This window comes from Daktulosphaira vitifoliae, unplaced genomic scaffold (assembly GCF_025091365.1).
Source record: "Daktulosphaira vitifoliae isolate Bord-2020 unplaced genomic scaffold, ASM2509136v1 Scaffold_2, whole genome shotgun sequence".
NCBI classification, from domain to species: domain Eukaryota; kingdom Metazoa; phylum Arthropoda; class Insecta; order Hemiptera; family Phylloxeridae; genus Daktulosphaira; species Daktulosphaira vitifoliae.
The window spans coordinates 14403623-14423999 of record NW_026099573.1 but is presented as its reverse complement, the minus strand read 5'-3'; the positions used below and the strand labels follow the sequence as shown (position 1 = coordinate 14423999).

At 25.8% G+C, this 20377-nt stretch overlaps 3 protein-coding genes and 1 long non-coding RNA gene across 5 annotated transcripts in view; 3 read left to right on the top strand and 1 right to left on the bottom strand.

Annotated features, from left to right (window-relative positions):
• The first annotated feature begins 992 nt into the window (after nucleotides 1-992).
• On the top strand, nucleotides 993-2012 carry LOC126897992 (zinc finger MYM-type protein 1-like). The gene has a single exon (XM_050671942.1). It carries the CDS (start codon nucleotides 993-995, stop codon nucleotides 2010-2012), a length of 1020 nt encoding a protein of 339 aa, XP_050527899.1.
• A 7779-nt stretch (nucleotides 2013-9791) lies between these two features.
• LOC126897843 (schwannomin-interacting protein 1-like) lies at nucleotides 9792-14772 on the top strand. 2 transcript variants are annotated; one of them, XM_050671756.1, is made up of 7 exons: nucleotides 9792-10083; nucleotides 11680-11826; nucleotides 12523-12631; nucleotides 12865-12965; nucleotides 13045-13155; nucleotides 13271-13382; nucleotides 14314-14772. In XM_050671756.1, exons 1-7 carry the CDS (start codon nucleotides 9919-9921, stop codon nucleotides 14427-14429), a joined length of 861 nt encoding a protein of 286 aa, XP_050527713.1. In that variant the 5' UTR covers nucleotides 9792-9918; the 3' UTR covers nucleotides 14430-14772. The 2 variants fall into 2 exon arrangements, with proteins under 2 accessions (XP_050527713.1, XP_050527712.1); XM_050671755.1 differs by lacking the exon at nucleotides 9792-10083 and having other exon boundaries at nucleotides 10886-11826; nucleotides 14314-14770.
• Nucleotides 14773-15713: 941 nt separating this feature from the next.
• LOC126897833 (nuclear pore complex protein Nup93-like) lies at nucleotides 15714-18898 on the top strand. Its single transcript, XM_050671733.1, has one exon. The coding sequence runs from the start codon at nucleotides 15809-15811 to the stop codon at nucleotides 18224-18226; it is 2418 nt and encodes an 805-aa protein (XP_050527690.1). The 5' UTR covers nucleotides 15714-15808; the 3' UTR covers nucleotides 18227-18898.
• An 830-nt stretch (nucleotides 18899-19728) lies between these two features.
• The window catches only part of LOC126897852 (uncharacterized), a 2017-nt gene continuing 1368 nt past the window's right edge, over nucleotides 19729-20377 (bottom strand). Inside the window, exon 3 of the long non-coding RNA XR_007702212.1 lies at nucleotides 19729-19802. This is a non-coding gene — a long non-coding RNA (uncharacterized LOC126897852). The remainder of the gene's footprint in view (nucleotides 19803-20377) is intronic.

Sequence of the window (20377 nt, the reverse complement as noted above, 5' to 3'; positions counted from 1 at the left end):
CATAGATTAAATTGGCCTTACCTTACGTCCTATGTAATACAATAATATTTCAAGTAATCCAGTGTTGATTTCCGCGTTAAACGTACTATGGTATACGATTTACACTATACGTCATATAGTCTATATAATTACTTACAAAAAACGATTCAAGACTTTAAATAATATGATTTAATTACACAAAGTCTACAACTGGTCTTACTTGTGAATGATTCTAAACACTCTGTATTTTATTATAAATACAATTTAAATTTTTTTACTTATTGATTTTTTTTACGTCTGTTGAATAAGTATTTTTTAGAGAGTATATTTTATTGAGAGATCCACACCAATATTTCTTAAATTTTCCTCTGGCCTGGCCAAAACAAGATTCAGAAATATCTATATCTATGTAAAAAATTTATCAAGGCGGAATTGTAGTGGCCATAGGCGTCATTTGGGGGTGGCAAGGGGGGGCAGTTGCCACCCCTGAATTTCTGGACCCAGTATTTTGCCACCCCAGAATTTTGAAGTAAAACTTAATTATTTCCAATTATCTAATTAAAAAATATTCTATACATGAAAGATTCTTGTCAATAATAAAAATGATAATAATGCGTATGCGTATCAGTCCTGTGTTCGCGTATGTAGTAGGGCGATGGTTAGCTGGCACGGCTGCGGGGAAANTGGCGATGGTTAGCTGGCACGGATGCGGGGAAACACCTGAGTGATGACACCGCGACTGTGTCGTAATATTGTTATTGTATATAAATATATTATGTACATAAATACAAAAAATGTTTACAGAAATAGTACCCTTATCAACGTCGCGACAACATTAACAAGCTATACTAGTTTCCTAGAAAGATTATCGGTTATTTCCATCTTAAATGGTATAGCCACTATTTTTGCTATTGAGCAGAGTTAGTTGCTAGAGTAGCTTTATGCCAGTTTTTTATTTTTGTGATCAAAGACATGGTAAGTTTATAAAATTAATTTTACAGGTTTAATTAGTTATGTATAAGTACGGTATTTTAGTTCTTTATCGTATTATTCACTATTGTCANAAATCTTTAAGTGACACTCGATGGGCTTGTCGTGTCGAAGCCGTACGCTCTCTACTAGATAATTTTGATGCCACTCTTGCAACTTTACGGGAGATTTACGAAAAAGACAATGATAGTGGTGGACAAGCCAATGCGTTATTGAAAAATATTGAGGACTTTAACTTTGTATTTGATCTTTTATTGCTCAAAAGAGTTCTATCCCAATGTGATGTACTGTCAAAAACACTTCAGTCAAGTAGTGTGACTTATGAAATTGTGAAATCTGTAAAAAACAGCACTCTTGATGTATTAAAATCCTTCAGAACACATGAATTTTTCACAAAGTTGTTTGATCACTGCACAGACATCACTGACAAGTGCGGGTTTAAAACCGCCCAACTGCCAAGAAATAGCCGAATTCCACTAAAAATTGGTGGAGGAAGTAAAACCCCATTTGAATCTGTAGAGCAGTACTACAAAGTATCAATCCTTTGGCCAGTTATTGATATCCTAATCGAGGAGATAGAGGCTAGACTTCAAGAAAACATCCTAGATGTACTTAACCACTTAAGTGGAGTTCTAGGTGGAACCGATGTAGACACAGACTTTGTGCAATATGTGTCTAAATATTATAATTTAGACAACGAACTTCTTCTATCTGAACTTAGATGTTTCCTTAAAATGGAAGAATCAAGAAACATATCAATTCAAGAAAGAGCTGACGTTTTTGTTCATAAATCTTTGAAAAATGTGTTTCCTATGCTTTTTGAACTTTTTCGTTTGTTTTTCACGATTCCAATGAACTCGGCTTCATGTGAAAGGTCTTTTTCATGCTTGCGTCGATTGAAAACATACACCAGAAGTACAGTTGGACAGGATAGATTATCATCTTTGGCTCTTTTAGCCATCGAAAGGAATGTAAAAGTAAACATTTCTAAAGTTATTGATGATTTTGATTTAAACCGAAATAGAAGACTTCATTTTGTATGAAAATGAATATAAACATTGATTATTATTAAAAGTTTTTTTATATTTACTTAATTTCTCTCTTTTATAATTCAATGGGTTAAATAAGGTTTAGCTAGTAAGGTAAGTGATTAAAAAATATTGTTTTAAGGTAATTATGGCCTTCCATATATGGGAGTTAGTTTAACAAATGTTATTTTTGTAAAAAAAAAAAGGTCATTTAGGATAATTAAATTTGCCACCCCAGATAAAATATTGAAATGACGCCTATGGTAGTGGCCCAATGTGTTCCGATGCTAAAATAAAGCACCTTGAAAGGATGCGGCACAATAATCACCAAGACAAAAATTAAACACTGCAAATATATTCGTAAGTTTCTCTGCGTTGTCTGCCGGCGCGATGTTTATTAAAACAAAGACATTAGCAACGAGACTAGCTACCCAATACGCATAGGCTTACAAATATATTCTAACCTAATATACCTACTAATTCTAGAATAATATCTAGTTGCAACCTTTACTCTGTTTGCTGGCGCGATGTTTGTTAAAACAAAGACATTAGCAATGAGACTAGCTACCCAATAAGAAAAGCTCACAATAAATTTTTATTATTAAATAAAAATCTAAAGTTAGGTTGGATTTATTATTAAAATAAAATAATTTTAAAAAGATGTAATGTTTAAAATATTATTTGATGTTTATTTCTACAACAAGAAAAATAAAATATTATTAATGATTGAACAAATTAAATTAAATTAAAAGATTCACCAAAACAATATTCACTTTAAAATTTCTAAGTGTCATTTAGTTTTAAAGAAAAATATTCTAAGTCCAAATTAATTAAAAAATCGACTTAGTCCCGGAGAGTGAAATCTTGAGTAAAACGTCGTAGATTTTGTGTATTTTAAAATCGTCCAAAGAACTGGTTTAGATGGGGAAAAATGGCTTTTTATACTCTGAAGGGGGTAGCCCAGCGATTTCTACTGTGATCCTGGAAGCTGAGGCTTTGTATTCTAATTGGTTAATTAAAATGGGGTCCCTGCGTGTAGGCGTTACTTAATAATTTCTACAAGAGGGAGATTTTATCGTATAATTAAAGGGTCATTTTGTATTTTAAATAAGAGAACCCTGTTTTGGTGATCTTGTATAATCATGATATGTGACATACATGTACAAATGATAACATCATATATGTTAATATTATATGTAATAATATAATATTACAGTGCCGCCACCGCCCCGTGCTGGGTTTTTTGCGTCTTAAAGTAAAGGTTTAACAGGTGTCATAATGTTTTTTTCTTAGATAGTTATTTTACTATGATTAGTTTCGTAAAAAACTCACTTGAATTGTTTTGAAATAATATTTTAAGATAATATATCTTGTATTAAAACATAAATAATTCAAATTTATTTTTGATCATCCTAAAAATCTAAAAAATTGAAATAGGCACTGTTACAATATTAGGCTTAAATGCATTTTACCACCCCATCGAGATTTTTCAAATTTTTTTTTTAAAATCAATTTAGTTTTTCATACAGACTAAGAATATATAAAAAATTTTTGTCGGCGAAGTCTAGTTTAAAAGTTATGAGCTTTCAAAGATTTCAATAATCATATACAAATTTTGTTATATACTGCTGTTTTTTTTGATAATTTTCATTAATTAACTATAAAAAGTATTCTCGGTGATGTAGTTACCGAGGAATAGTAAATTTAAGAGTATTTATGAGTACATTAAACGTGTTAAGGTAGTGTTGAAGTAAATAAATTTAATTTTTTTTTGAATTTTTTTTGATCTATTTTTTCAATATTATATCACCATTTTAACATCAAGGTTTTATACTTGTTGGGTCACTGAGAATTTCAGTCGAATGGGTTTAAATAGGTTGGGTTTGGGCTTGACTTCTATCCTCTGGGGGTTTGGGGGCGTGAGCCCCCATCCCATGAGAGTCCCGAAGGGGCTCGAATCGGTCACCGGAGCCGGCAGGCGTAGGTGACCACAACTTATATTTAAATGGGTTTGTATAACTCAACATTATAACATTAAGATATTAGTAAGTATATTTTGATACCTCAACAACTTAACTAATATCAACAATATCTAATGTAATAGTATTTTTTTTTTGTTTACAACAAGTGTTAATTGGTGTACATAATAAACAGTAAAAACTTTTATTTTATTGAATTAACAGTTCTATGTAAAACACCACATCGGGGTTTTTTTTTTTTTTTTGCTCAAATTGAATTAATTGAGTTTCTTGTTATTTTTATTTCGTATTGCGTAAATTTGATGTGCGTAGTTTTGAAAAAAAAATTTGGAAAATCCTTATTTTTAAAGATAATTTTGGTTTTAGGATTTTTAGAATGAGGATATTATGTAATAATTACGTCATTATAGTTTCACAATAGTATCATGAGAAAAAATCCCAAAAATTAACAAAAAAAAACAATTTTTGAGCTATTTTTAGTTTTTGACGTTTCAACTTTAAAAAGCTATAACTTTTGAACCAATTTTTTCCGACAATTTTTTCAAACACTTTTGAAAAAAGCATTGAAAAATACACGTTTAAAAAAAAAAAAAAATGAAAAAACTCGATGGGGTGGTAAAATGCATTTGTTCCCAATATTAAAGACAATATTTTACTTCCCTTAACCGTGGACTGTACAAGCCGACTTATATCCTACAAATGATATCTTTGGTTTTTAAAATTCTATATATAATTACTAACAAAATTCTGCGACAAAAAGCACAACGGCATATCTTGTTCCCTTTCTGATGTCTCTACACACAATTAATTATATGTCAAGTTAAGTTAATCTATGTCACATAACTACTAATTATATATCTATAGTTATTGTAGATCAACCAAAAATGAAGACTTCTCTAATATTCTAGAAAATTTCATTATCAAGACTTTTAAAATTATTTATTTCTAAATGATTTTAAATTGATTCAAATATTATAAAAAGCTATTATATTATTAATAAATTAAAAATAATATTTCTACATGAAATAAAATTTATGGTAAGTATTATATAAGAAAACATTGATAACATAGATTTTTTAGCATTGAGATGTGCCACAAAAATCAGTGCTGAGGAGTCCTATCAAATATCATTGGTGCCCCCTTTCAAAAAAAAAAAAAAAATGCTATACATAAGAATTTTAAGGTTTGAATTAACAATTAATTAAATAATATTTTTTATTATTAGTGTAATAATTTAATAAAATAATTTGTAATGGTATTTCTGTTATAAGAGTATGAAATAATTTTAATAATTATTTAAGGTAATAAACAACTGTTATGTATAAATATATTAGTATAAAATAACTTAGAATAAATATTTTGATTTATCACTTTAAATTATTTGTATAACTATTTTAACAATAATAATGTCAATAATTCTGAGCGTAGCGAGAAAAAAAATTATATTTGAAGGCCTCCTGAACATTTAATACTCTAGGCAGGGACTAGTTACCATATTGTGCTACTGTACTATAGCACAGCGGTCCGTTGATTATTACGACCGAAAAGCGGATGGCCAATCAGCCGGGTGCTTAGAACGTGCCACGATGTATATCCTAAAAACAAAATAAGCATTGCTAATGGCTGTCAATAAAACAAACAGAAAATAAAAATTTGGCATTCAAAAATATATTTCACCAAAAGCTTACTCGAAATGTTTTACATGAGAAGAGGGTTATGAATAAAAAAAGTACTATCCCCCTCAAATTGCATATCAAACATGTAATTATTTTTTTCATGGGGGGTGTAATCGCCATTATACACCAATATAAATTTTCAAGTAAAACTTTTGTAAAAATCCAAATTACGATTCCGTATTACTTCATTAAAAATTTGGTACCAGGCATTCCTGAAGTATTATACAATTTGTTAAATAATAAATATTTTAAATCAGTATCAGTGTTATTTTGAATGAAAACATGTCCGATATCTTGAAAAGGTTTTCAGCGGCTGGTTGTAGCCGTGATGGCATGTTATTTGAATAGTTTGGTATCTAACACGCAGTTGCTGTTAGACGATTATACAAAAGCCGTTACGACGTTCAGTTACATTGCGATGCATGGGCAAAAATAGTTTTTGAACTTCAAGGTGCTTAAGTTCCAAAGGTCAAAATTAATTTTTCTCATTCCATTTTTAATGATTTACCCAACCATCTTTTTATATATCTGTAAATAGACAATTTTGTATAACATTGTATAAACACATTTCTTTCGTACCACTGAAATATTTCAACTATTATTGTTGAAACCAAAACATATTACTATGTTTAATGTAAAATGCACGTAATACGCCGATGACATTGCAAACTTACTATTTCAAAAACAAGATTTAAAATAAACAGAAATTATTTGTTCAATATTTAGGAATTTAAGTATTTTATTTTTACTTACGAAATTTTAATAGAATGGCCACATCTGCTTAGGAAAGATAGTTGTCGTGTGAAGTATTACTAGCTAATTAATTTTTTTTGATGTAAAAAACGCAGATACGTTGCATTTATTATCAATGGTAGTAAGGCACATAGTTGCACTGGCATGCGCAAGGAAGGGGGTTGAAACCACCAAAAATTTGTAAGCTAAGCGACAATTTTGGACGATAAACAATAACTAATAACAATAAAAAAGATGACATCATTTGTAGTATTCTGTGTAATTGTGAAGATAGCGATAAGGCCTATCGATAATTAAGTCAGTGTGTGTTTGACCCTCCACCGTGCTGGGTCGAAGCGTTGGGTGATCGGTTGTTTTGTCTGTTTAATCGAATGATGTTTTAATTGTGTATTAATAAATTATAATTATATTTACAAAGGAACTTTTAAAATTTTTTTTTTTTGTTTTTTTTTTTTTTTTATATTTTACACTACACATACTATAAATATTTCCACAATAAAGTAGACGAAAACAGGAATTTTTGTGAACAAACAATATGGGCAGTGTCACATCTAATTTTCTTTAAATTAAAAAAAAAAACAAATTTAATTTTTGTGTACGCCCTGCATAGTTGCGAGTTTATATATATACCAACTGGCATTATAGAAAGCATATCTACTGATAGTCATATTTGACAATAAACACTCCGTAACTGTGATAGCGACGTCATAAAAAAACCATTAGTTACCTGTATTTGTAATCCTCCGTGTATTATACATAGTACATGTATATTAATTAAAAAAAAAAATATCGAAAATTAGCGATTTTTAAATTTGTAATTTTTTGGGGGATTTCCCCCGTTTACGGGGAACGAGGGAATTTTTTTCAATTTTTGAGAGTAATGTCTTCGACTAGATACGATTTGTGATCTTTTGACATATTGTTCATCAAAATCGGTCCAGTGAGAGCTAAGATTGAGCGTTCACAGACACAAAAAAAAAAAGAGTACACAGAGGGTATGATTTTAGAGGGAGCAATGAGGGTGGAGAAATCAAAAATCATAGAAAGTAAGAAAAAGCAATTAAAAGTATGGCAGAAGAGCAAAAGGAGACAATTGGATGCAGTATAAAACGCTTGTGCAAAGAAGCCAAGTGTGCAGTAAGTAAGGCGAAGTTTAAGAGTTATGATAGGCTAGGAACAAAGGAAGACGAAAAAGAAGTCTTAGGCTTGCAAAAGTAAGAAAAAAAAACCGAAGTACAGTGGGGTCGAGGCACAGTGTAGACAAGGCATACATGGGACAAGTATAGATGATATCTGACAGTGATTAAAATCACTATCATAAGAAACGCTTCGATGCATATCTGTAGATAGTGTTTCATTTAGATAAATTGGTAGATTATTCCAAAAGCAACATCAACTCTTATTTCTTTAATTATATCCTGATTAGTAGTTCTTTGATTTTAGAATATAATATATGAATAAATACTAATTATAGTTTTTAAATTAAGTATGAAATTGATATTCAATAATTTAATATTGTAATTTATACGGAGAAATTATAAAATAATTTTTAGCTCAATTACAAGTTTGAAATTGACATCATTGAATAGAAAATTTTATGAGAATTAAAACAATGCTATTTTTAAGATTGATATGCAGTCAAGAAATTTTATAATTACTATTTATTGTAAATTTATCTGAAAAGCTCAATGTTTTTTTGCATTTTTATCGTAATATATAGCTTAAATAGAAATAATAGTTATCATTTCCTATTAACTTTTGGTGTTTGAAAAGATTCTGCAATTGAAATATTCAGAACTTCATTAATATTAATGATTTACTTTAACTAAATGAACCAATCAAAACAAAACTGTTAAAAAGATTTACTCAATTGAGTATATTATAAAATTTGATTATATTTGTAAAAATCCATTGTTAATTCAGGAGAAAAAACAATCAATTTTTTAGAAATGATTATATAGCAACATGTTACAAAAAAATTTGTAATATTATAGTCTAGTAGTAGTAGACACAAATACAGTAAAAAATTTATTAAATTACAAAGTAAAATGATTAAATTTTGTAGTTGAAACCCATCATATCAAACTTAATTCGTCAATAAATACTTTGAAAACATTAGAAATGAATGATTTTAATTTTTTTTATGGAGAACATGTGATTCTTTAATTTAAGGTATATATAAAAGTGTCAGTCTTTCCGGAACATTTTCAAAAGTTAAGTTGAAAAAGTTAATTTTTTGTAAAAAAGTTACCATTTTGAAACCCTTTCTGTGGGCTGTTAAAGGGTCAAATGTTCACAAAAATATATAAAATGATAGGTAAATATCTAAGGTATCTATAAAAAAAAAAAATTGATTCGATCATTTTTAAAAAAGTTATGGCAATTTTAAGTAAAAAAAATTGAAAAAATATCGAAAATTAGAGATTTTAATTAATTTTAATTTTAAAAAATGATGTGTTTATCTATTTATCACTTAGATTATTTCAACCAGGAACGAATTTATAAATATGGGAGCCCGAAAGAAAATTTCATTAAATGACAAAAAAAAAACAAACTAAAAAATATTTTTTCTGGCTACACTTGAATTACAAATTACTTTTTATATTTATTATTCATTTTATACAATTAATAAAATTTTAATTTATTTAAACAAAATTATTACAAATTTAAAGTATTAAAATTACTTATAATAATTACATAATAGCAACAAATTTATTTTATGCAAAATTAAAAAAATATATATATATATACACAATTTTTATTTTATTACCTTTATTATTTATTCATATGTAGAACTAATATTGTTTTTAGGGATATGTCCAGTTTTGATTTTGAAAATTAATTAATGTATACCAGAAAAAATACTACAAAAACGTCGCAAGTATACTCTCTTTATACTTTAAACGAAAAAGTTAAAGGAAATTTAGCGTATAGTTCGATTTAATAAAAATAAATGTTTAATTAGGTTTGTCATTTTAGACAGTTCTGAGGTATAAGAAAATAAATAAATTAATGGGTATATGAAATATACCTCTTTCGTTAATTTTTTTACTTCAAGTATTGTATAATTAGATTAATGTTTTATATAGCAAAAATCAGATAATTAATAATAAATGAAATCGACTTTACTAATTAATGTACCATTCAATTTGAATGAACTCAAAATTAAAAAATATTTTGTGATCCAGAAGACAATTCTTGAGTTTCCTTGATACTTATTCATAATTATTGAACATAATATTTGTGTTATTGTTATTGTTATTGTTACTCTTTGTTATATTGCTATTAATGGTTTTACTGTCTATTATAAATTTAAGAAGGGCATTCGATTAGTTCTGGAGTTTTTGTTATAGCTACTTTCACTCCATAGGTATTAGACGGTAACATTGTAATTTGTACGAAATTCTCAGTCCGATGAAAACAGCTGCAATATAACATATTAAAGAAATTCTCTACAATAAAACAATAATAAAACTGATTCAAAATCGAGTAATATATTTACGCGGCATAAAAATGGCTGCAATGAGTATGCTAATGAATTCGTGGTCTCCAAATCCTTCGGATTTCAGATACGACCAAAGGCATTACAAAAAAGATTCAAGATTCGTAATGGATTTATATACATTAACGTATGATTCACACGAAAGCCTCGATTGTCACGGTGTTCCTAATAACCAAGTAAGTGTTACAGCAAACATTTTATTTTAACTAAAAATTTTAAAGCAAATTATAAGTCATACAAAATATGGTCATATGAGAGAAATATTTTTATTAATTGTAAAACAATTACTTCCATAAAAATACAATTATCTGTACAGTATTTAGATACTGTAAAAAATAGTTATTATTCAATAAAGTATTCATACAAACATTAAAAATTTTTACAAACGAAAAATTGAGATTATCGTTAAAAAAATAATATTAAACTGTTTGATCAACAAAATTAATTATGTAGAAATCTTTTCTTAATAATATCATTTTTTTTTATTTAAAAGGGTAGTCCTACTATCAATAAAAGCAGAGTTGTCACTTTGAAACTATTAGATTTTTAAGATTTTTGATTTATTTTTTCAATATTTTTATTAATAAAATGATATTATTATTCAATAAAATGAATGTGAGATCAATTTAAATAACTTTTGGAGTTAATTAAAACTTATTGGTCTATCAAAATACAACATTTTTTCTAGCTCGAAAATTATATTATATATTTCTTTTAGATAATATTTAATAAATTTAAAAAAAAATCGTGAAGATATATCATTACTTTGCCATCTAAAATAATTATTTCAATTAAAGTTTTGTGTCGTAATATTTGACTTTGTTGAGCGTTTTTACTAAAACAATGAAATTTAAGTTTATCTCTTTACAATATTTTAAAATTAATTACTTATAAAAATGTAAATAAAAATCATCAGCTACTTATGGATAAATATTNTTTTTACTAAAACAATGAAATTTAAGTTAATCTCTTTACAATATTTTAAAATTAATTACTTATAAAAATGTAAATAAAAATCATCAGCTACTTATGGATAAATATTACAATCGTCATGCGCACTTTACCTCACTACGATATGTTATCAGTGTTCCACCCTTAATAGTGTAATGTACCACCGTTCCCTTTTTATTACCCTTCCAAGGAAAATACGTATATTTACTGAGTAGGGTTATAAATCAATAATTGTCGTATTAAACAAATTTTTAAACAAGTTTCTTTAAAAATAACTTATAAATGTATAATATTTATAACTTACTATAATATTATTTATTTGTTATTCCATTTTATTAAATAAAATTGTATTTTTTAATTGAGTAAGAAAATTTTAGCAACTGGAAAATCTCTTCAGAAGTCACAGATGTGTTGTTCGATAACTTATCAAACTATGTAGAAGTAAAATCTAGGTGATAAAGAAGTGGACATCAACAATTTTTTTAGAAATCCAGTGTATTCTATTTTTTTTTTTCCAGCAAATTAATATAACGTTATAAATGCCAATAATTTATTTGTATTAGCTTTTTACTAAAAAAATAACTTCTATTGCAATGTCAGATAATTCTTCTTTAGTTGCTACTTTTAAAGAGAAACTACGTTCAAGATCATACGGAAAGTCGAGTTATACAAATAGTCGTTATGTTAAAGAAAATTTATATTTTAATGGTATAGCATTAAAAGAATCACTTTTAAACGATTATAAAAATTCAGATACATACAAACGAGTACTGCTTAATCGCGATGTAAGAAACTATTCAAACAATAACAAATGTTTTCAGTTAGATAAAGGTTGTTTTATTTACCAAAAACCATCTACTTATGAAGATAACGATATTATTCATAGATTTGAGGATATGAAAATAGTCAATGAGTTTGGAGTTAATAGCAATGATGAACATTTGTTAAAGACACATTCATATAATTTGGTATGGACATAATTTGAACTAGGCGACAATTTTATTGAAGTATTTTAGATTATACATTTTTTTCAAACCCTTCGCATTTTTTTTTGTTTAAAAAGCTGTTTTTTTTTTTTGTAAATAATTTATTTAAAGTAGAGAAAGTTAAAACAAGCAATAAATTCTACTATAATATAAACTCATCTAAAGAACACAAGCTTATTACTATTATATTAGATATCCACGACAAGTAAAAATGATCCATACAAATCAATATAGTGTAAATACAATATATATAATATAAAATATAATATCAATCCATTGTAAAACAAAACATCATTTTGAATACAGTAAAATTTTAGAATAAACTTGATTTTACTTGAGGTACAAATAAATTTGATACAAAAGTATTTGCTTTTAACTTAATAATTTACGTTTTAGATTGCTCGTAAATTATCATGATCCATAATTTTCTCACCTGATTAATAATATTTACATTCAACCATATTCTTTTTTTTTTTTTTTAATCAAAATTATTATATATCTATGAACAACCTTATATAATTTTTATCGAACAAAATAAATTATTTTATAATTAATTAGATAAATGGACGAAACTTAGATTCGTAATAATAAGAACTTAAACATTAATATTAAATTAATTTTGAATCTATGGAAAAATATCAGATATTAAACATAAATAAAGTTGAATTATTGTTTTAGAAGAAAAATGATCGCGAAGAGATTCGCAATCGTTTAGTTGGTAGTTACCAAACGTATAATAATCGAAAATCAACAAAAAAATCAAGTCTAGAATCACGTTTACAAAATGGTAAATAGATTTTACGAATTTTAATAGTAGTAACTAATATTCAATGAAGTTAAGTGACTTAATATCATACAGAACATTATTCATTAATTTGGACACTTTTTAAGATATCAGTAATTAGTAAATAAAAAGATCTTTTTATTAATTATTGAAATCTTGTATTTTGAACCTTGAATTTCAAATTATAAAACATATATAGTTATAAATAAATATGTATATCATTATATTGTTTATAGGATCAAGCCTTCAATTATGTTTTATGAATGATCCATCTTCAGACTTAGAGTTACCAGTAAATGAAAATAATATCGTTAGACATACGCAGATAAATTCTACTGTATGTAATGAAATCCCATTTTCAATAATTTTATATAAAATTGATTTTTAAATACGTGATCCAGTCAATTATTTTTTAGACTGATCTTAAACAAGGTCTCATCCAAGCCAAGACTAGAGCAAGAGCTCACATGATATCTGATCACCGTAATTGTGTTATTTCAGCAGTAATTAAAGATAGTCTATCTAAGGTATTTTATTTTTAAGTATTTACTTAATAACCTCTAAAATAAATATTTTTTATACTGCTGGAAGACTTTTAAAAATTGCTAATAATTTCTAAAAATTATAATTATTATGTTTTAGGTTGGAGCGAAGTTAGATAATGACAGAAAACGCGTTAGTCGTCATTTTTTAATGCGGTTGAATTTAGCACAACTTCAAGTTATTGTTAATGATTTACATTCGTTCATTGAATGTAAGGCTTTAATAAATTTTATTAGGAAAGGAGGGTACTAGCGTTATCCCTTTAACTAATAGTTATTTGAATTAAAAATAAATAGCACCATAGCAATTCCCTCGATATAAAATTGAGAAGTCACTCGTATTTTCCAAACAATTTAATTTCCCCCTATTTTAAACCTAAACGGCATAAAATTATATTGTTATATCCTAATATTTGACATTGTAATTTATAGTCAAATTTGGATAGAATGATGCTTTTTTAATTAAATTAGGATTTTTACCTATAATTTCAAAAAACGATAAAATCAAATAGTAGAGTAATATGTTAATTTTATGTCTTTCAGTACGATAAAATAATTAAAATTAGAAATAAAAATATCAAACCCAACCAAACCCCTTAAATTGTATTTAAATTTTAGGAAAATACTGTGATGATATTGATTTCTTACTTAAATAATTGAGGATTTTTTGAAAAACTAATTAAGTCTTATATAATTTATATTTATATTTTGTGATTATGTATAACTTTTGTCTTGAAATAAATTTAATAACAATTTAATAATAATTATTTTCCTTCTAAAAACTGACTATTATGTAGTTTTATTTTCAAAATTTATTATCTTCTATCGGATTTGGTCAATAGAATCTTGATATAAATTTTAATTTTCTAGCATAAAATCAGTTTTGGAAATAAAGTCCTCAATTAAATTGATCAAAGGACCCAGAAAATGACTTCTTATAGGAGATAAAAATTTTAGTTAAGTTATGATATACATAGGCTTAAATTGAGGGGTTAAACAACTCCGATTTCAAAATTTGCCTCTCCAAAATTTCATATATGATTATTATTTTTTAAATTAAACAAATCGCTCTACAATACTACCAGCTAAATTCATTTTCACTAAACCTATAGATATTATTATGTACTTCTTTTAATTTTTCAGATTTAAATGAAAGTCTTGTGAACTTATTGTTAGAAAGAGATGAATTGCATATGGCCAAAGACTCGATGTTAGTGGATATAGAAGATTTGAAACATGTTGCACGTGTATTATATTAATTTTAATGTTACCATTTTTATGAATCTAATTTATAAAAAATAAATAATGTATGCTTTAAATTTTATAAATTAAAGATAATGCAACTATAAACACTGAAAATGTTTTATTAAAAATACTGACAATATAATCTTTCAATTTATCATAAACACTATAGAGTCTTCACTTCCATGTTATTATCAATTATAATTACACCTTATTAATTTAATTGGTATTCTGTATTTAGTGTAATAGTTACTAATTTTTAAGAAAATTTTTAACATAATATATTTTAAATATAAAGAACTTAAAATAACCTACCATTTAAAACAAATTACTTGTATTTTCTTTGTATTATATTTGTCTATTTAGTAATTGTTAACCATCCCCACTTCTTTCTTAAATATATCAATGAGTGTATTTATTTATTTTTAAGTAATATATTCACTCTTTGTTGATAACAAAAATGTTTTTATTACAGAAAATAAAATTATCAATAATTTTTCTTAAAAACTTTTTTTTTATTAATTTAGGATATAGTAGTATATTACGATTTATCATACCAAACAACTTTGTTCTATTAAGTATTTATACAGTATTTTACTACACAACAGGAAAAATAAATTTGTAATTGTATTTTACCGATAAATATTTATAAAATTATTTGTAAAACTCTATGTTGCACTAATTCAAATGTACCCTGATGGGTCCAAAGGGAGGGAAAAGGACCGTACCTCTCCTTGAATTATGGTTGCCAACTAAAATATGTTTTTTGGATTACAAAGTTTGCAAAAATTTGATTTTGACATAAAAAACATATTATATTAATAGATAACATTTTTTATCGACTTCTTTTTTTGTTCAATAATATTTTGTAATTTTGAATTGGTCATCAAACTTTAAAAAAAAATAAACAAATTATTACATGTTACAATACATTACGATTTCAGTTTAATTCAAAGTTAGGTAATAATTACCAAATGTTGAAATCAGTTATAATTAATTATCAATTATAATTGATGTCAACAATAATAATTATTATTGTCTTCATCTGTTATTGTTATCATTACAATACGTAATATGAATATCTTTATCAAAAATTGTAGTACGTAATAAATTGTAGTAATTCCAATTTTTAAAATTTACTTTATTCAAACGATATATAAGTATAATTTTTTAAGTTAGACATTTTATTTGAAAAAAGAAAAATATAAATTATCTTTTATAGTTCATAATCAATTTTGTAATAAATGTATTGATATCAAAATTCCATTATCATACTCTATATTTTCTAACCTTAAAATTAAGTAAAAACCGTTTATTATTTTTATATTTTATAAGATAAAGAACATTTGTTTATCTTTTTTTAATGTTCTTGTAATTAAAAATAAAATTTATTAAAATGACTGAAACCGATTGGAATTCGATCATGATGACAGCTGAAAAACTTCAAGCAAATGCTACAACTGACACAGGTATGCCGAGTGTTACAAGGAATATTCGTCAACTTTTAGATGCTGCAGAAAACTTATGGACTAAAGTCGGTGTACCAGGAGTTGAAGCACAGGGTAATATATTTTTATGTAGCCGTGGTGTTGATGCACCACAAGTTTCTAAACAACTCGAAAAGCTTAGTTCTGTAGCTACTCTTAATACACTAGATCCTAAACCTGATATGGATGTTGATAGCTTTGTAAAAAATGAAGTCCAAAATGCTATTTTAGGTTTAATTGAGTCTGTTAAAAAGAGTAATGGAGATGTCATAGAAAGAAGACAAACAGATACAATGACTAAAAACTGGAGAAATAAAAAAATTAATATAGTCAATTCATTTCCTGGATACATGCCTAATTCATCTAGTCCAACTTCTAAAACTATGCCTGCTCTTTCCAAATTTAATACTACTAATTTTGGATTGAATGCACATATGGATCAGACTGAATTAACATATGCACAACACTTATGTGAATATAATCAGCTTGTAGAAAATCATGGTGTTCAAAAAGATATTTTACAATCATTCTCTAAAGCAGCTGAAAATGCCCATGATGATCGTGTAAATGAAATGTGGAAAATAGTAAAATGTATGAGTCAAATTATTCCGGAATACGGATCTACTAATTCTAGGTATTCTACAAATAATCAAAAATTATTGATTAGTAATGCTAGATCATATTTAGAACAAAGGTATATCATTTTTATGAAAAGTTATGTTAAAAGTCATTTATCTAAAGCTAAAGTTGGAGGAATCCCTGGAACTTTTCCTCTTGTAAGAAGTTTCGTAAGTGTTTATATTAATCAGTATAACAATCCAGATCAATTATTTTATGATGGACTTCCATTTTGGCCATTTTTATATTACTTAATACGTTGTGGTGACTTAGAATCTGTTGTTAAAGTTTTAGAAAATGATGGTACTCATTCAGAACTACTTAATGTATTTAAAAGTATTAAATCCAATCATCAATATACTACATTGAATGATCAAAACATTATGTCAACTGTTGTATGGGAGTCTAGTGATCCATTTAAAAAAGTTATTTACTCATTAGTTTTGGCAGTTGATGTGACAAGTAAACATTCTGATGTAATCAAAACTGCTGATGATTATTTGTGGTTAAAATTATGTCAAGTAAGAAATGAAGTAGGTAAACTTACATATCCAATCCTTCAAACCACAATCTACAAAGAATATGGAGAACAATTTAGTGAAGCTCAACCAATGTCTTATTTCCAGTTATTATTTTTAACAGGCCAATTTGAATCAGCTATTGAGTTTATATTCCGCCATACAAAATTGCGATGTCATGCTATACACATTGCAATAGCTTTGAATGAAATAAATATACTGTATTTACCTAAAGATTTTGATCAGCCCATTTTATCAAAAGACAATAAACAAATGGCTGTATTAAATTTATCTAGAATGATAAAAATATATTGTACAAAGTTTGAAAACCATGACTTAAAAATGGCTATCAATTATTATTATTGTTTAAGACATGCTGAATCAAATGATAGAACCTTATTTGTTTCACAAGTAGCTGCATTGGTTGTTGAAACTGAAGAGTATGAAAAAGTATTTGGATATTTAAAACCTGATGGCAAAAAAATGAATGGAATTCTAGATTCATTTGTTGTGGCAGATCATGTGAAATTAGAAATTATTAAGTGTGCAGCTTATCTTACTGAACAAAAATGTGATTTTGAAATTGCAGCAAGATTATATGAGCTAGTTGGTCAATATGATAAAACCTTAGAACTGATTAATATAATGTTGAGTAGAATAATTCAACCAGATACATTTTCTGCATTAGATAAATCTCCAAGAATGAAAAACCGAATTTATGATTATGCAGAGGTTTTAAGTGAACGTTTATCTGGGTCAGAAATAAATGCTTCTGATGAAGATATATTTACTTTCAATATGCTTAAGAGTTTATTTGTGTTTTTCCAATTATATGAAGATAAGAAAAATACTTTGGCTTTTGATGTATTACAAACAATTGGTTTGATACCATTATCTAGTGATCAAGTTGAAGAATGTTTGAGCGCATTCAAAAAGTTTGGTGAGCTTATTTTACGAATTGTACCTGGTGTAATGACTGCAACAATGAACATGTTGTATTCACAATATACAGAAATAAAAAAAGAAGAAGAATCTAGTAGAAGTTCTAAAGATCCAGAACAGAGACAAGCCCAATTAGAATACATAAGAAATAGAGCTAAAGCTATAACTTCTTTTACAGGGCGTGTTCCATTCCAGATAAATTCTGAAATAATTAACCACTTGGTACAAACAGAAATTTTATTGTATTAGTTATTAATTATAAGTTTTAATTGGCTACATTATTTAATTAAGTTAAAGTATCCTTTAATTTATTTTTATTATGTAATTTTGCTAAGTTTCTAAGAATACTTGTTAAATATATTTAATCGATTCTGTGTAAATATTTTAAAATAGTGTTTTCTTATTTTCATATTAAAAAAAAATGTTCAACTACAACTGTATTAATGTTAGTTGAAATAAAATATTCTAGAATAATTTTTCCGTATTATGATTGAATCATCAACTATTACATTATTGTCTGTGTTCAATTTATCTGTACAATTATAGCTTTAACTGCTATTTTTAAAAATTTTATTTTACAGTATAGCAATTGATTTTATAAAACTTATAGAATTTTAACTAGTTGAACTATAACTATATTTTAATGATAATATTTGTACACAGTAGTATTTTGGGGATGTACAATGGTATAAACCGCTATACATTTTTTTAAGGAAGTACACCAGGATTCAGAAAAAAATATTTTTCTCTTTTTAAAAAAAATAACAGTTAAATTGACTTTTGTATTTTTTTTTTCTTTAATAAAAAAAAACTATTTTTTAATATTGTTTATAAATACGAATACAAACATTTTTTGTGATATTAATTATTTAAGCACTAATCCGAAATGGATTATGACAAAAAATATTCACCCAATTTCAAAGTAAAAATTAGGTCATATTATTTTAACTATTTATAACTTAAGTCATTATTTTAATTATATCCCAATGTATTCAATGTTAAATTTTCAAGTGTATAGATTCAATTTAATCATATCTTATATGTATGTGAAATATTACCAATAAAAAATAAGCAACAATACATTTTTACTGCATTTAAATAACTGACCATAATATTTAATGAACTATTACAAAAATTAATAATTTGGTATACTTTGAGTGAAATATTATAACTGAATCTGTAGGAATTTATTTTAAGTTAATTACAGTAAAAATCAGTTACAGCTAGTTTTACTCAATATTTGAATAATACAAAAACTAAAAAACTTATATTTTCACCATATTAGGTGCAAATTATTATTTTTTTTTTATGGAATTGATAGTTGATTTATTACAAAAAACTTGTCATTTATGCCCCCCATGTATTAATGAGATTTTATAAGTTAAAAGCTCTAGTATTATGAATAACCTCATATTAACGAAATGATTTTCTATATTTTTTTTTGTGCATTGCTTGTTGAAGCCGATATCTTATTCTAACTATACTTATTGTAATCATTTAAATTATAGATATGTATCGATAAATTAATTACATCTCACTGAAAAAAATATCCAAGTGACTATTATAAAATGTTTATTATTTAAGCATAATTCAAAAATACATATAAATTAAATCATATACATAAAATTAAATTACATTATGTTTGATATTTATTAACAAAAAAACTTACAGGAAAATAGTGTTTTCCAAACAATAAGTAAATAATAAAATTGTTTTATTAATTTAACTTACTTACTGTAAGTTAATAATACATTGTTGGTCATAAACTGCACAAACATTTTATTAGTATACCATAATCCTAGAAATAATATTGAAATGGTGATATCTAAAAACAAGTTCAGTAAAAGAAAATATTTTTTACCAGATACACAAATATGAAAAAAAAAACTATATACTTCAATATTGTATACATCAGGTCTCACATATTAAGTTTAGAGTACAGGTATTAAACTAGAGAACAAGCTCAGAAAAATGTTCAAATATAAAAATAAGATAATGAGAAAAAGTCATTACAAACTTTTTGATACATATAACTAATAAAAATATTACATGAGAATATTAAATTATTAAGTATTTTTGGAAGAAATCAAGTGTAAAATTATCTAGCCATTTGACAAGAGTGTTCTTAATATTTTATCATTATAAAAGATAATATAAATGTATAGCAATTTTCAAAATCATTTTCTTTTAAAATGATAATAAATCAAGTGATTATTAATTATAAAAATAAATATAATTTAATTTATTTGTATGTGAAATTATGGATTATGGAACAATACTATTATTTCTGTATTAAGAACTCATCAAAAATTTAAAAAAAGAAACAAAACATTTTTTATATTCCTTTAAAGAAATACTTCAATTATATTGCGTCTAACCTTGAAATAATAATAAAAAAAA

Coding starts and splice junctions, on each gene's coding strand:
- LOC126897833 (XM_050671733.1), top strand. CDS start 15,809: ATGACTGAAACCGATTGGAATTCGATCATGATGACAGCTGAAAAACTT.
- LOC126897843 (XM_050671755.1), top strand. CDS start 11,452: ATGTCAGATAATTCTTCTTTAGTTGCTACTTTTAAAGAGAAACTACGT. Junction 12,966..13,044: donor ATACGCAGATAAATTCTACT/GTATGTAATGAA, acceptor ATTATTTTTTAG/ACTGATCTTAAACAAGGTCT. Junction 13,383..14,313: donor TTTACATTCGTTCATTGAAT/GTAAGGCTTTAA, acceptor TTAATTTTTCAG/ATTTAAATGAAAGTCTTGTG.